Raw genomic sequence first — 13,617 nt, 5'->3', positions numbered from 1 at the left:
GTAGTGATGATAATGGTGATTATGGTGATGGTGGTGGTGGTGATAATGGTGATCGTGGTGATGGTGGTAGTGGTGGTGGTGATGGTGATGGTTGTAATGATGATGGTGATGGTGGTGGTGATGCACACCACAGTGATGGTGATGGTGGTGGTGATTATGGTGATGGGGGTGGTGGTGATGGTTGTAATGATGATGGTGGTGATGGTGGCGATGATGCAAACCACAGTGATGGTGATGGTGGTGATGATAATGGTGATTATGGTGGTAGTGCTGATGGTGCTGATCACGGTGGTGGTGGTGGTGGTGGTGATAATGGTGATCATGGTGATGGTGATGGTGATAATAGTGGTGGTGATGATGTGTTAGAGGATGGTGATGGTAATGGGCCCTGGGGAAGCTCTTTAAATGCAGTGTCTCATTTAATCCTCTCTATAACGCTATGAAGAGGCTTTGTGATTGTCCCTATAATCATTTTAGAAACCATCTTTGGGGAGGTTATTTGCCCAAGCAGTATTTGACCCAGAGCAGATGGATGTGGGACTCCAGGCATCAGTCCTTACTGCTTTTCCTTGTGGTGGTGTTATGTAGAGAGACTGGAAAAGACCACACAGCACAGCAGGCAAGAGAAAGAGCAGAAAGGCGGCCGGGAAGCGAAAGGTCTCCGAGGCTGCTGCAGGTTGGCCAGCAGGAGGAGGAGGAAGAGTGTGGGCAGCTAGCGAGGAGGAGGAGATCACATCACAGCCATGGGGAGGACGTTCCCAGGCAGAGGCACACTTTTTCTAGCCCTAAGCTCCAAAACAAGCATCATTCATCTCCTGTGGATCTGGCTGCTCTGTAATTGCATTTGTGCCACTGCCTGGCTTTTGTGAAACCCTCAGCCTGGTTTCTTGCAGGGCTTGGCAGTGGAGGGGAGAGGGGCCCAGACGGTGGCTGCCCCAGGATGGCTGTAGAGCCGAATGCTGACCCTTTGCCCTGACCTTCTGCCCCAACAGAAATGCCTGGAGTTGAAGACAAGCCTGCTGGCCCGCCAGAGGGGCACCCAGTCATCCCTGGACCGCCTGCGGGCCCTCCTGAGACTGATACAGGGCGAGCAGCTGCTCCAGGTCACCATGGCGACCACTAGCCCCGCCCCACTGCTGGCCGGGCCCTGGACCAAGCCCTCAGTGGCAGCCACACACCCCACCCTCCAGCACCCCCAGGGCCACAACTGACCCCGAGGGACCAGTCTTCACACCCACGGAAAGTTATCGGGACCCTATTTACCCAGCCTGGGGGTTCTGTCGGCCTTAATTCATAAACACCATGAATTTCCGACAAAAATTAACCAGACAGAGGAGAGGAGGGAGAAAGAGCTGGGGGAGAGGCCTAGAGCCAAGACCAGGTGGGGGTGCGGCCCTGTGCCCTCCACGCTCACAGGAGGTACCGAGGAGCCAGGTGGCAGTACGACAGGCTGTGGCACACAGCCCCACCCCCGGCCACCTCAGGGCTGCCTGGGCCTCCGGCTTCCAGGCCCTGCTCTCCACGGCCTCCCTCTGGCCCATTGGAGGGGCAGGCTGAGGCTGTGGAGGGGACAAGCGCACCGCCCAGCATGCAGTCCCCGCTGAGGGCACCGCCTCTTGGTGTCCTGTGGGAGGGGAGCTGAGAACACACGGACTAGCTGAGTGGTAGAGGTAGTTGGGACGAGAAGCGGGGTAGCGGATCTAGGTAGTTTCCCGATGCCCCACACTCCTAGGAGGTCCACCTGGGGTGGGCGGGTGGGCCTGGGGCACCCCGTCGCCTTTGCAGAACCGCCCGGGCCCCTTTCTGTCAGTATTATTAGGATTACGAATTGCAGCTGTTTAACTTGAAAGACATTGTCAGAGGTGAGCGTGCCTGGGCGCCGGGACGCTGCAGTGATCCCCGCCAGGGCCTCTGCCCTTCCTGCTCCGTCTTTGGGGCCCTCGAGGCTGCCTCCTTCCTTTTGCCAATCTCTTGGACTCAGTTGCCGTTGATGCATTTTTCTCATGGAGTTTCTGGGCAGGGTGGATCTGCAGCCCTGTTGGGGAGGACATTTGGCAGGTTTTCTCTTTGGGGTTGAATCATTCAACTGAATGACTGAAGCCTTTTCTTGTCTTATTTGGAAGAGCCGATAAGTATTCCACTCCTCCCTTCTTGCCAGTGCAGACACTATGCCAAAAAATAACTTCACACTTTTGTATGGCATTTTTATTGTGAGATATTTAATGTGAACGGTGGGGGGACTCTGGCGGACTTCCTTTTCTACTTCTAGTAGTCTCTGCTTCAAGGTACAAATGGGAACACCTCCCCTCGGGAAGCCTGGCCAAGCTGGAAGATCCAGCGGGTTTTTTAAGAGCCGGGTGGAGGATTGGGGAGGAAAGAAAGGGCGGTGGCCTCAGGAGGTTCCGACCTTCAGGGACCAGACTTGCTGCCAAGGGCTTCTGCATCCAGGGTGGGCAGTGCCGGCTTGTCACCCTCGCCCGGTTCCCACATCCCGGTCCTGAGGGACTCAGCACAACAGGACAGGCGTCCAGGAGCCACGGGCTCCCACCCCGAGCATATCACATGGTGCCGAACTGCACTGAACACGCGTGTGTGCGTCGCATGCGGCCACGACCACAGACACGCACACACACACGCAGAGGTGCAGAGCGAGGAGACCGGCTAATCCCGCAGCTGCCACGGTCCCTCCTGTCATTCTCACGACTCCGGAAGAAGCTGTGCTGTATGATACAGATCTATTTTAATACACTTAACACTGGGTGAACAAGATTTTTATATTCTTTTATTGATGAACAAAGTGAACCGTGTGAGGCACACGTCTTCTATATTGGCTACTCTGTGCCAAGTATGCATTACCGCGTGGCTTGCGATGTCCATGTCTTCAGCTTCCTTTTCTGTTGGTTTGGTTTTCTTCGCGGATGGATTGAGTTAAATGTTTTAACAATGTAATGGGAGGATGTGAAAGGTTGGACCCGGGAGGGGTAGCTGCCAATGTGTCTTGAGATTGTTAGTTTTTTTTTTGGACCGAGGAGGACCGTCCAGTGAGTAGTGAGGATAGAGAAAAAGTGTTTGTCTTAAATACGCCAATGTAGTTTTCCTTCTTTACAATGCATTAAAGTCGATCGATGATTTCAAAGCCCTGTGGTTTTGGTGTCCTTGCCTTGCGGAGAGGCCCCTGGGAGTGCCCGGGGCAGCCAGGTGGGCATTGGAGAGGCTGGAAGTCAGGGTCCTCTCCCACCCCGAAGAGGGAGGGATGGAGTGGGGGGAAGAGGAGAGAGCTCGGTGCCCTCCACTCGCTCACCCCCATTCCCAGCCCTCAGAGGCTGCGGGTGACCGTTTAGGGCTAGGATTGAGGGTGGAAAGTCTCGGAAACCCAGCAGGCCTGTCACTGTGCGGAGCCCAAGGTGGTGCCCTCTGCTCCCTCATTGGTTCCTGCCTCTCGGCCTGGCAACATCCCCGCTGCTTCCCTCCCCCAGCAGTGGATACATGCGCTCTGCAGCCACGCTGAGCTCACACTTGGCCCTACGGGACGTGGGGAATCAGGAAACCGGGGAATCAGCCCCCCTGAGTCCTAGCTCCTGGCATTGCACGAGGCAGGGCTCTGACTGAACCAGTGGGTCAGGGCTGACCCCTGGGCAGTCAGCTGTGGCCAGAGGCTGTTGTCTGATGCCAGAGTGGGGTCCGGTGATCCAGGGGGCAGGGAAGTGGAGGATGTGCAGGGCTGCCACATAGTCCCGCTTCATGGCTTACCGTGGGGAGAATAGTTTGTGGGGAGGGGAGCAGGTTTCAAATTAACTCTGCCTGAGCCCTCCTGGGGGCCGCTCAAAAGACCACACTCAGCGTCCAAGGCCTCTTGGATCCTTTTCAATCCGGCTCCCCACCCCTTTGCTCCTCTGGAACACCAGGTCGGTAGTGACCTCCCATGGCCAGATCCACGGGGTGCTCCCGGTCATCACCCAGACCTCTCAGAACCAGGGGACACATTGGCCACACCCCCTGCCAAAGGAGGCTCCCGGAACCTCACTCCCGCTGGTGTGGCTGCTCCCTGGTCTCTGCTCCAGACTTCCTCCTCTTCTACCTAATCACCAAAGGCCCAGGCCCAGGTCTGTGCTCTGATCTCCCGCGGCCGGCCTCACCTGCCCCTGGCTTCTGTCTGTACCCCCAGACTCCCTGCACAGCTGCGGCTGTCTCAAGCTCCACAGTCTCCACCAGGCCAGTCCCTCCACCTCCCCATCTCAGAGGAGCTTCAGGCTGCTGGGGCCGGCACCCTGGGAGTCACCCTTGGCTCTTCTCTCCCACCCTGTATACCTGGTCCTTGGCAAATCCATCAGCTCCGCCCTCAGGACGTAAGCAGGATGGGATAAGTAAGTCTCACCGCCCACCCCAACATCACCTTGGTCCCAGCCCCATGATCTCCCCTGGGTTCCTGCAGCCGCCGCCCACCTGCTCTCTCCCCCTGACTGGCTGCAGTCTCTTCTCAACCCAGTAACTAGTGTGATGGCGACACTGTTAAAACCCTGTCATCCGGGTGCCTGTAATCCCAGCTACTTGGGAGGCTGAGGCAGGAGAATTGTTTCAAACTGGAAGGCGGAGGTTGCAGTGAGCCGAGATCACTGCACTCCAGCCTGGGCGAAAGAGCGAAACGCGCGCGTCTAAAAAACAAACCAACCAACCTACCCTGCTGCCCTGCGTCTCATTCAGCAAAAGCTAAAGGCCTCACCCTACTCACCTTACTTGTGCCTCCAGGCCCACAGGCCCCGCTTGCTCTGGCCTCTGGTTTATGCCCTGCTCCTCTCCTTCTTGCCTGCCTCCTCGCTTGCTCCCATCGTGCGGCCTTTGCACATGCTGTGCCCTCTGCCCCCAGCCGTCTCCCTGGCCGGCTCCCAGAAGACCTGACCCTGAGCACCGCCCCCTCTCAGTGCTGCCTTCCCAGCCCCTTCCCCAGGACGCTGGCATTGCCTGTCCTTCTGCCTGCTGTTCGGTTCCTTGGGCTTCCACAGGCTGCTGTGTGCACCCCTGTAGGTTTTTGTCTGCCTGCTGAGGAAGATGGAATTCGGTTGGTTTTCTTTCCGAACCCCAGCATCTAGAAGTGCCTGGCAAACAGTTGGCACGCAGCATAGATTTTGGAGAGACAGCTGACAGGCCTTGGGGCTGCGCCATCCTGGTTCAGGGTCCTCCCCTGGGGAGTCCCTTAGGCCACCCCAACTGCCAGGTGAGGCTGGGCGGGCAGATGAGAAAACAGAGACCAGGAAAGCGATGGAATTGCCTGAGATCCTGCAGGTTCTGAGTGGATGTGCCCGGACTCCATTCGATCCTTGTCCTCCAATCCCACGTGATTCCACCACAGCCTCACTCCCAGCCAGGGACAGGGCTCAGGGGCAGCTCCTGTGACCTCCAGCTCCCGGACCATGCAGGGGATTCCCTCCAAAGCACCCCTCACTGCCCTGCCCCTCTACTTCAGCCAACAGTGGCTCCCTCCCAGGGACAGCTCTGCCATTAGAAGGGGGCTCCCACGACGTGCAGACATCTGCCGCTTGTAGTTCAACACACCCCACCCCACAGCACCCAGGGGACCCTGCGCTGGGGCAACCCTCAGTTTGGGACAGCGGTCACTCCAGAGCCCCCACTCCCAGCTCCATCTGACACAGCCCCTGGAGAGCAGGGTGCCCAGCTCAGGGTGGGCTGGCTGGCCAGGGCAGGCCGCCAGCGTAGAAAGAAGCTTCTCTTTGGCAGATCCGAAGGGCCAGCATCCCTGCGCTGCTGCTTGGGGGCCATTGTGAAGTAGGGGACGAGAGTTGCTTGAGCACAAACACAGGGACACGGCGATGGTCGAGCTGATCAACGAGACGGTGGCCAAGTGACTCATGAGCAGGCAGCTGGACGGAGGGATGCTTCCTATCCAGGGTGGGACACTGCTTATGAATTGTTTATTTCTGGGATTTTTCCATTTAATATTTTTGGACTACAGTTGACCATGAGTAACTGAAACTGCAGATAAGTGGGGATTACTGCATAAGGGTCATTGTACTGGGGGTTAGGACTTAACCCTGCTATGGTTTGAATGCGTCTCCTCCAAAATCCAGGTGTTGCTTGTGTGATAGTATTAGGCGGCAGGGCCTTGACAAGGTGATTAGACCCTGAGGGTGCCTGCCTCGTGAATGGGATTGGTGCCCTTATAAGAGGGGCTTGAGCAAAGTATTTCATCTCCCTCCCCTTCCGCCTCTGGCTGTGTGAGGAGGACACAGCGCTCCTCCCCTCCAGAGGAGCCGTTGGAAGCAGAGAGCAGCCCTCACCACACAGCTGACCTACGGTGCCTTCATCTTGGATTTCCCAGCCTCCAGAACTGTGAGAAAATCCGTTTCTATCCTGTGTAAATTGCCCAGTCTGTGGTGTTTTTGTTTGTTGTTTGTTTGTTTGTTTTTTTGAGACAGAGTCTTACTCTGTTGCCCAGGGTGGAGTACAGTGGCCTGATCTTGGCTTGACCATTAAGTATATGAATTAGTAGATAGAAAGTCCCTGCTTAGTTTGCTTTGAGTTTTTAAAAATCACAAATGGTTTTGAAATTTTGTCACTTATATTCATTTTTAAAACAATATGGGTATCTCCTGTATTCTGGAAATATGATGAATTATATTGAAACCTTGAATTATTGAAATAAACTTGGTCACTGTATAGTATCCTTTTTCATATTGCTTTATTTGATTTGCTAATATTTAAGTATTTTCATATTTATGTTTATGAGGGATATTGACCTATAGACTTCTTTGCAATATCATCATCATATTATGGTATTAAATACGTTGAAATGTTCTATTTTCTGAAAGAAGATCTTTTTATTTGTTAGAATTCACCAGTGAAGCCATTTGTGCCAAGAGTTTTACATACGAGAAGGTTTTTTTCTATTTAAAATTTTCAACATATTTAATATACAGGGCTATTCAGATAGATACTCAGTTTCAGGTAAGTTTAATTATTCAAGGAGTTTGTTATCTTGCTGTTTAAAATATTTTCTTATTATTTTAGTATCTGTAGACTCTAAAGTGATAATTTTTATTCTTAATTTCTGATTTATTTTGATCTAGGTATGGGTTCATGAATTCTATTTATCTTTTCAAAGAGCTAATTTTTGGCTTTGTTAATTTTCTCTGTTGTTTGTTTTATTGTTGTTATTTATTTCTGTTATTTCTTTCCTTCTACTTAGGTGGGTTTACTTTGATACATAAATTTTGTTTTCTTAATAATAACTAGTCACTAGTCGTTGATTTTAGACTTTTTTTTTTCTTTTTTCCTAATATAAGCTAAGATTTCCCTCCAGGTACTGTTTTAACTGTTCCACAAATGTTGACATATCGCATTAGCTTATATTCAAATTAATTTGGATTTGAATTCAGGTTATTTTCTCACATCCATTATGATATCTTCTTTGACATATGAATTATTTAGAAGTGTGGTTTCTTTTTCTTTTTTTAAAAAAAGAAAAAAGAAACCTAGATATCACTTATTTTTATTTTCAATTTTATTTCATTATAGGCTTCACATGATTTCAATTCCTTTACATTTATTGAGACTTGTTTTATATTCCAGAATGTGGTCAGTATTTCATGACTGTAGCATGTGCACTTTGAAAAGAATATGTATTCTTCTGTTGTTGGCTGTAACATTATATAAATATCAGTCAGGTCAAGGTGGTTGATAGTTGTTCAGATTACCTGTGAGTTGACTTTCTGTCAAGTTGATCTTTCTGTTGATGAGAGAGGGGTGCTAACGTCTCCAACTATGATTATGAAATGTCTATCTTTCTAATTCTGTTGTGTTTTTTTTTTTCTTCCTGTATTTGAAGTTCTATATACTAGGTGCATTTACATTTGATAGTTAACATCTTCTGAATAAACTGACCATTGTATCACTATCAAAAGACCCTCTCTAACTGATGATACTTTCTGTCTTGAAGTTTATCTTATCTAAGGTTAATATAGACACCCCACACTCCTGAGGCCTACTGTGTGCACGGTATATCTTCTTGTATTCATGTACCTTCAACCTGTCTTTATATTTAAAGTGAATGTAGTTCGTTCTTGCTTTTATATCCATTTTGACATCTGCCCCTTAATATTGGAGTTTAGTCCATTAATACTAGAGATAATTATTGATGCAGTTGGTAACTTTATTATTTGTTTCCTGTTTGTCCCATTTGGTTTCTTGTTCCACTGTTTATCTTATCTTGGCTTTTGACTTTTTTTGGTTTAAGTTTTTGTTTGTTTGTTTGTTTGAGACAGAGTCTCGCTCTGTCGCCCAGGCTGGAGTGCAGTGGCACAGTCTCAGCTCACTGCAACCTCTGCCTCCTAGGTTCAAGCGATTCTCCTGCCTCAGCCTTGCGAGTAGCTGGGACTACAGGCATGCGCCACCACGCCCGGCTAATTTTTGTATTTTTAGTAGAGACGGGGTTTCACCACGTTGGCCAGGATGGTCTCAATCTCTTGACCTTGTGATCCTACCCACCTTGGCTACAGGCGTGAGGCACTGCGCCCAACCTAAAAAGTTTTTTTAATATTTCACTTTTAATTTTTTTGTTACCTATATCTTCTTTTTTTTTTTTTTTTTTTTTTTTTGAGGCAGAGTCTTTCTCCGTCGCCCAGGCTGGAGTGCACTAGCGATCGTGGCTCACTGCAACCTCCGCCACCCGGGTTCAAGCAAGTCTCTTGCCTCAGCCTCCCAAGTAGCTGGGATTACAGGTACGCACCATCATGCCCAGCTAATTTTTATATTTTTGTAGAGACAGGGTTTCACCATGTTGGCCAGGTTGGTCTTGAACTCCTGACCTCAGGCGATCTGCCCACCTTGGCCTCCCAAAGTGCTGGGATTATAAGCATGAGCCACTGCACCCAGCCAGCTATATCTTTTTATATTATTTTTTGGTAGTTGATCCATGCATCATAATATACATCCTTACCTTTCAGTTTACTTAAGGTTAATATTGTAAGCCCTAATAATAAATATTTTAAATTTACAGCTGTAGGTAAAGACCTTCTTGTTCCTTTCCTCTATGAGGAGTTTGGTATATCTTCTTCCCATCCACTTAAAAAAAATTCTTCATATATATATATACACACACACATATATATATACACACACATATATATATACAAGAAGAATATATATATTTATATATATATATGTCAATGTGTATAATATTCAATCCATGAACAACATATAGGATTATTTTGGTAGCTTAAGATTTTACACATTTGGTGCCATGTTCTATTTATTGTTCTGTAGCTTTTTTCCTTCCTAACACAATATTCTGAGATCTACCTATATTGATACATTCACTTCTATTTTGTTCAGTTTAACTGCAGGACACTCTTCAATCTTATGAATACATCCCCCAATTTATTTTTCATTTCTTCTACTGATGGATATTTAGGCTGCATCTAATTATTTTCTCTGACAGCAATGCTGCGGTGATGTTGTTATACCTGCTTTCTTGGTTATTATCTAGACTTAGAATGCTCGAGCTTCACCAGCTTGCTAAATTGCTCTCCAGAGTGGCTGCACTATTTGCATTGTGACCAGCAGTATACGAGAGTGCCCATTTCTCAAAATATTAAGAATAGGAGCTATAGATAGTCACATTCCAAGTGATTTTTCTTTTCTTGTTGTGTGTGTTGTTTTGTTTTTAGGACAGGGTCTCACTGTCACCCAGGCTGGAGTTCAGTGGCATGATCATGATCTCAGCTCACTGCAGCATCAACCTCCTGGACTCAAGCAATCCTCCCATTTCAGCCTCCCACGGAGCTGGGACTACAGGCACAACTTGTATACCTTCTGTCATTGCTTTTTTTTTTTTTTTTTCTTTTTTCCCCTAAGCAGTAAGTTATTGTTATTCTAACAAAAAAGTAAAGCTTTCTGATACCAAGTCAACAGCAGAGAGGCTGGGCACAGTGGCTCACGTCTGTGATCCCAGCACTTTAGGAGGCTGAGACGGGCAGATCACTTGAGGTCAGGAGTTTGAGCCCAGCCTGGCCAACGTGGTGAAACCCTGTCTCTACTAAAAATACGAAGATTACCCAGGCATAGTGGTGCATGACTGTAATTCCAGCTACTCGGGAGGCTGAGACAGGAGAATCGCTTGAACCCAAAAGGGCTGCAGTGAACAGAGATCGCACCACTGCACTCCAGCCTGGGTAACAGAGAGAGAGACTCCATCTCAAAAAAAAAAAAAAAAAAAAAAAATCAGCAGAACCTGCTCTTTTTCTCATACTCCTGCCGTTCCAGGGACAATCACCCTTAGTTGCCCACATTATCTCAAGCCAAAAATCAGGAGGTGTTTACGACTCTCTCATCTCTTCTATCTCCCACCCTGCACCTCCCTGTGGCCTGCACATACTGCTCTAGTTCTTAAAAACAATTGTGCATTTACTTTCTTATATTCTCCCTAGCTATTAAGCAAGCCCTTTGAAGGCAGGAAGTGTACTGCACTCTTCTCTGTAATTATGAGACTCGCACTGCCTGGCACAAAGCAGGCACTTGGGAGCGCACAGGTGGATGCCAACCTTCCCCATCACACAAACAGAAAAGGCTCAGAGAACTTACACAGGTCACACACCCACCATGTAGGACAAGCACCCAAACTGAGCCTTGTGACTTTCCACTCCCGCTCCTGGGCTAAATGACTTGCCAGTGGTCACACAGCTGCAAATGGTACCAGAAGCGGGGTGCCCAGTCTTTGCCCCTCCAATGACAGCAGGCTGGCTGTCTTCAGGGTAGGCTGACTACTTGGTTTGCTACAGAGTTTTATGCCTCGACAGAATTCAATAATTCATTGTAGATGTCAGTTACAAGTTCTGGGCAGCCCACCTAATCTCTGGAGTCACTTAAAATCTCTGTCGTTACTGCAAAAGTGAATGTTTGGACAATTTATTCTGTGCGTCCTGTCAATAGAGACACCCTGGAGTCCTCATTTCAGCATCGCATTTCATTGTTTTAAGCTGAAATGTGCTGATGTGCTTCCAACACATTATCTCTGTAATCACTTTCTTTTGCTGTGGAAATGATCAGGAAATTGTGCTTTGATACGAGGGAAGGGTGACGAGGCCATGCAGTGCTAAGCTAGGATTCCACAATTAACGTTTGTGAAAGGGAAACTGTTATCAAAGAAGCCACAGGAGAACATCTTGGGGCCACCTCTTGGAGTCAGGAAATTTGAAACATATTTCACAGACGTGCGTTTTGCTGTAAACCTCTCTGCATAATGCATGAGACTTGATTTAATGTCATTGTTAATTCTGGTGCTCACAATGGTGGGCTCTTCAGGGAGCCATCATTTTTATTTCAGTTTTTTTTTTTTTTTTTTTTTCCTGGCAACAGAATTCTGAGGCCATTTTAGGGTTGTTCTGAATTGTGTGAGTACAAGACACCTTCCTGGGGAGGGGCTGCAGATGCTAGATGTAGCTTTTCCAGAGGCTGTGGCCAGGGAGACGGGTGGCTGATTGCCTCGGGCTCCAAACCGAGCCACTCTTGGGGATCCCACTCAGGCCTGGTCTCAGTGCTTTGTGCCTGAATGTGTTTGGTCACAGCTGGAGGGTTGCACTTTTTTTAAAAAAGATGAATGAGTGAATGAAAAGAAAAAGGCTTTAGGCTGGGCACAGTGGCTTATGCCTATAATCCCAACACTTTGGGAAGCCAAGGCGGGTAGATCACCTGAGGTCAGGAGTTCAAGACCAGCCTGGCCAACCATGTAAAAAAAAAAAAGAAAACCAGGTGTGGTGGCAGGCGCCTGTAATCCCAGCTACTAGGGAGGCTGAGGCAGGAGAATCATTTGAATCTGGGAGGGGGAGGTTGCAGTAAGCCAAGATTGCACCACTGCACTCCAGCCTGGGCAACAGAGTGAAACGCCGTTTCAAAACAAAGAAAAAGGATAAGAGGCTTTGTAGCAGAGTAGAAAAGAAATGAAACAATAATCAACTTTCAAGATGCACAAAAGAATCATTCTGGCCTAGGTTAGCTAGGAATGAGAGCTAAAAAGAACAGAAAAACAGATCACATATGATGAAGGTGCGGGAGGGAGTAAAAACATGAATGAAGGGAGGGAGGGGGAAGGCATAGCCAGACATTGGACAAGAGACCAGTGGGAAAGAAGGAGCTGGGAGGGGAAAGGGGAAGAGAAGACTCCAGAAAGCCCCGCTGAGGCCCACAGGCCCCGGTGGTTCCTCCAAAAGTTAGGGGTCAGGGCTGGGTCCCTGCAGTCCTGCTCCCTGGAGCCCTGAAACAGTGAGGGTGTGAGGGGCAACCCCCCCCCCCCCCCCCCCCCCCGCTCCAAGCTGGATGAGGGCTGGTGTGGAGTGAGCAGGGGCCTGGAGCCTCTCAAAGGACTTCAGAGGCTGCCAGGGGCACTGCCATGCGTCTCTGTTTCCTGCCTAAACGTGGGCTGATGGTGAGAGCTGACAACCCAGTGGATTAAACTTGCTGAGTCACTGCAAAAGGTGGGGCTAATCCTAGCTCAGGATGTATGCTCTCTGACTGGCGTTCTCAGAGCTGGAAGGGAGCAGGCAGTGTAAAAAGCCATCGCAGGGCCAGGTGCGGTAGTTCGTGCCTGTAATCCTAGCACTCTGGGAGGCGAGGTGGGTGGATTTCCTGAGCTCGGGCGTTTGAGACTAGCCTGGGCAACATGGTGGAACCCCATCTGTATTAAAATAAAAATATTAACCGGGCATGGTGGTGCACACTTGTAATCCCAGCTACTTGGGAGGCTGAGGCAGGAGAGTCGCTTGAACCCAGGAGGCAGAGGTTGCAGCGAGCCGAGATTGTGCCACTGCACTCCAGCCTGGGGGTTAGAGCGAGACTGTCTCTAAATAAATAAATAAATAAAAACCCATGTATAGATGGGAAGCCCAAGGCCCAGGTGCCTCCCTTTGGCTCCCACAGCTCCATGGAAGAACATGGGGTTGCCCTGGTTCAAACCCCAGCTCTGCCGCTCCCTAGCTGTGTGACTTCAGGTGTGTTCTCTTACTTTTCTATCAGGGGGGCCTCTGGATTCTCATTTGCACATTGGGAATGAGAATATCAGAGGGCACACACACCCACTCCAGTGTTCTCACGGGAGAAACCCATCCAGTGGGATTAATACTCCCGGCCTCCCCTTGCCCCCTCCCGTGCGAAGACGAGGGAATATTCTGACTGTCACTCCCCAGAGAGGAAACCAAGCCTGGTCAGCTGTGCCAGTCCTCAAGAGCCAGCTGTCTGCAGGACCAGTGGCCAGGCCGTGAGTCCATCTGAATCACAGTGACCAGTTAGCAAAGGCCCTCATCCACAGATCGGAGGCAGGCGTCTGGGCAGCTTTAGGCAGACTTTGATTTCCATCTGTGGGACTCCTGAAAGATCGCTTTCTCAATCTGTTATAGTAGGTAGCTAGTCAGACATGAGCGGGGCAGGGGAGGGCTCCCCCCACCCCCGCTAGGAAAGTCAGGTGGCCATCAGCTGATAGCAAGGCAGTTGTTACACGCTTTCTCTCAAATAGTAATTGGTTGCAGCCAGAGCCAGGGAAAGCAGTCGCCTGGTGGGTAGAATCACCTGAAGCTGCTGATGAGATAATAAGCTTCCCCTATAAAGAGCTCAGGA

At 49.4% G+C, this 13,617-nt stretch overlaps 1 protein-coding gene across 1 annotated transcript in view; it reads left to right on the top strand.

The window, feature by feature from the left end:
- PHF21B (PHD finger protein 21B) overlaps positions 1-1,798 on the top strand; it is a 132,842-nt gene extending 131,044 nt beyond the window's left edge. The window contains exon 12 of the mRNA XM_026447969.2: positions 993-1,798. Within this exon, the coding sequence (XP_026303754.1) occupies positions 993-1,211 (219 nt within the window). The 3' untranslated portion in view covers positions 1,212-1,798. The remainder of the gene's footprint in view (positions 1-992) is intronic.
- Positions 1,799-13,617: the final 11,819 nt, after the last annotated feature.

This window comes from Piliocolobus tephrosceles, chromosome 19, assembly GCF_002776525.5.
Source record: "Piliocolobus tephrosceles isolate RC106 chromosome 19, ASM277652v3, whole genome shotgun sequence".
In the NCBI taxonomy this organism is placed as follows: Eukaryota; Metazoa; Chordata; class Mammalia; order Primates; family Cercopithecidae; genus Piliocolobus; species Piliocolobus tephrosceles.
Note: the sequence above shows the minus strand (reverse complement) of the source record. Positions and strands in the feature narration are given on the sequence as shown.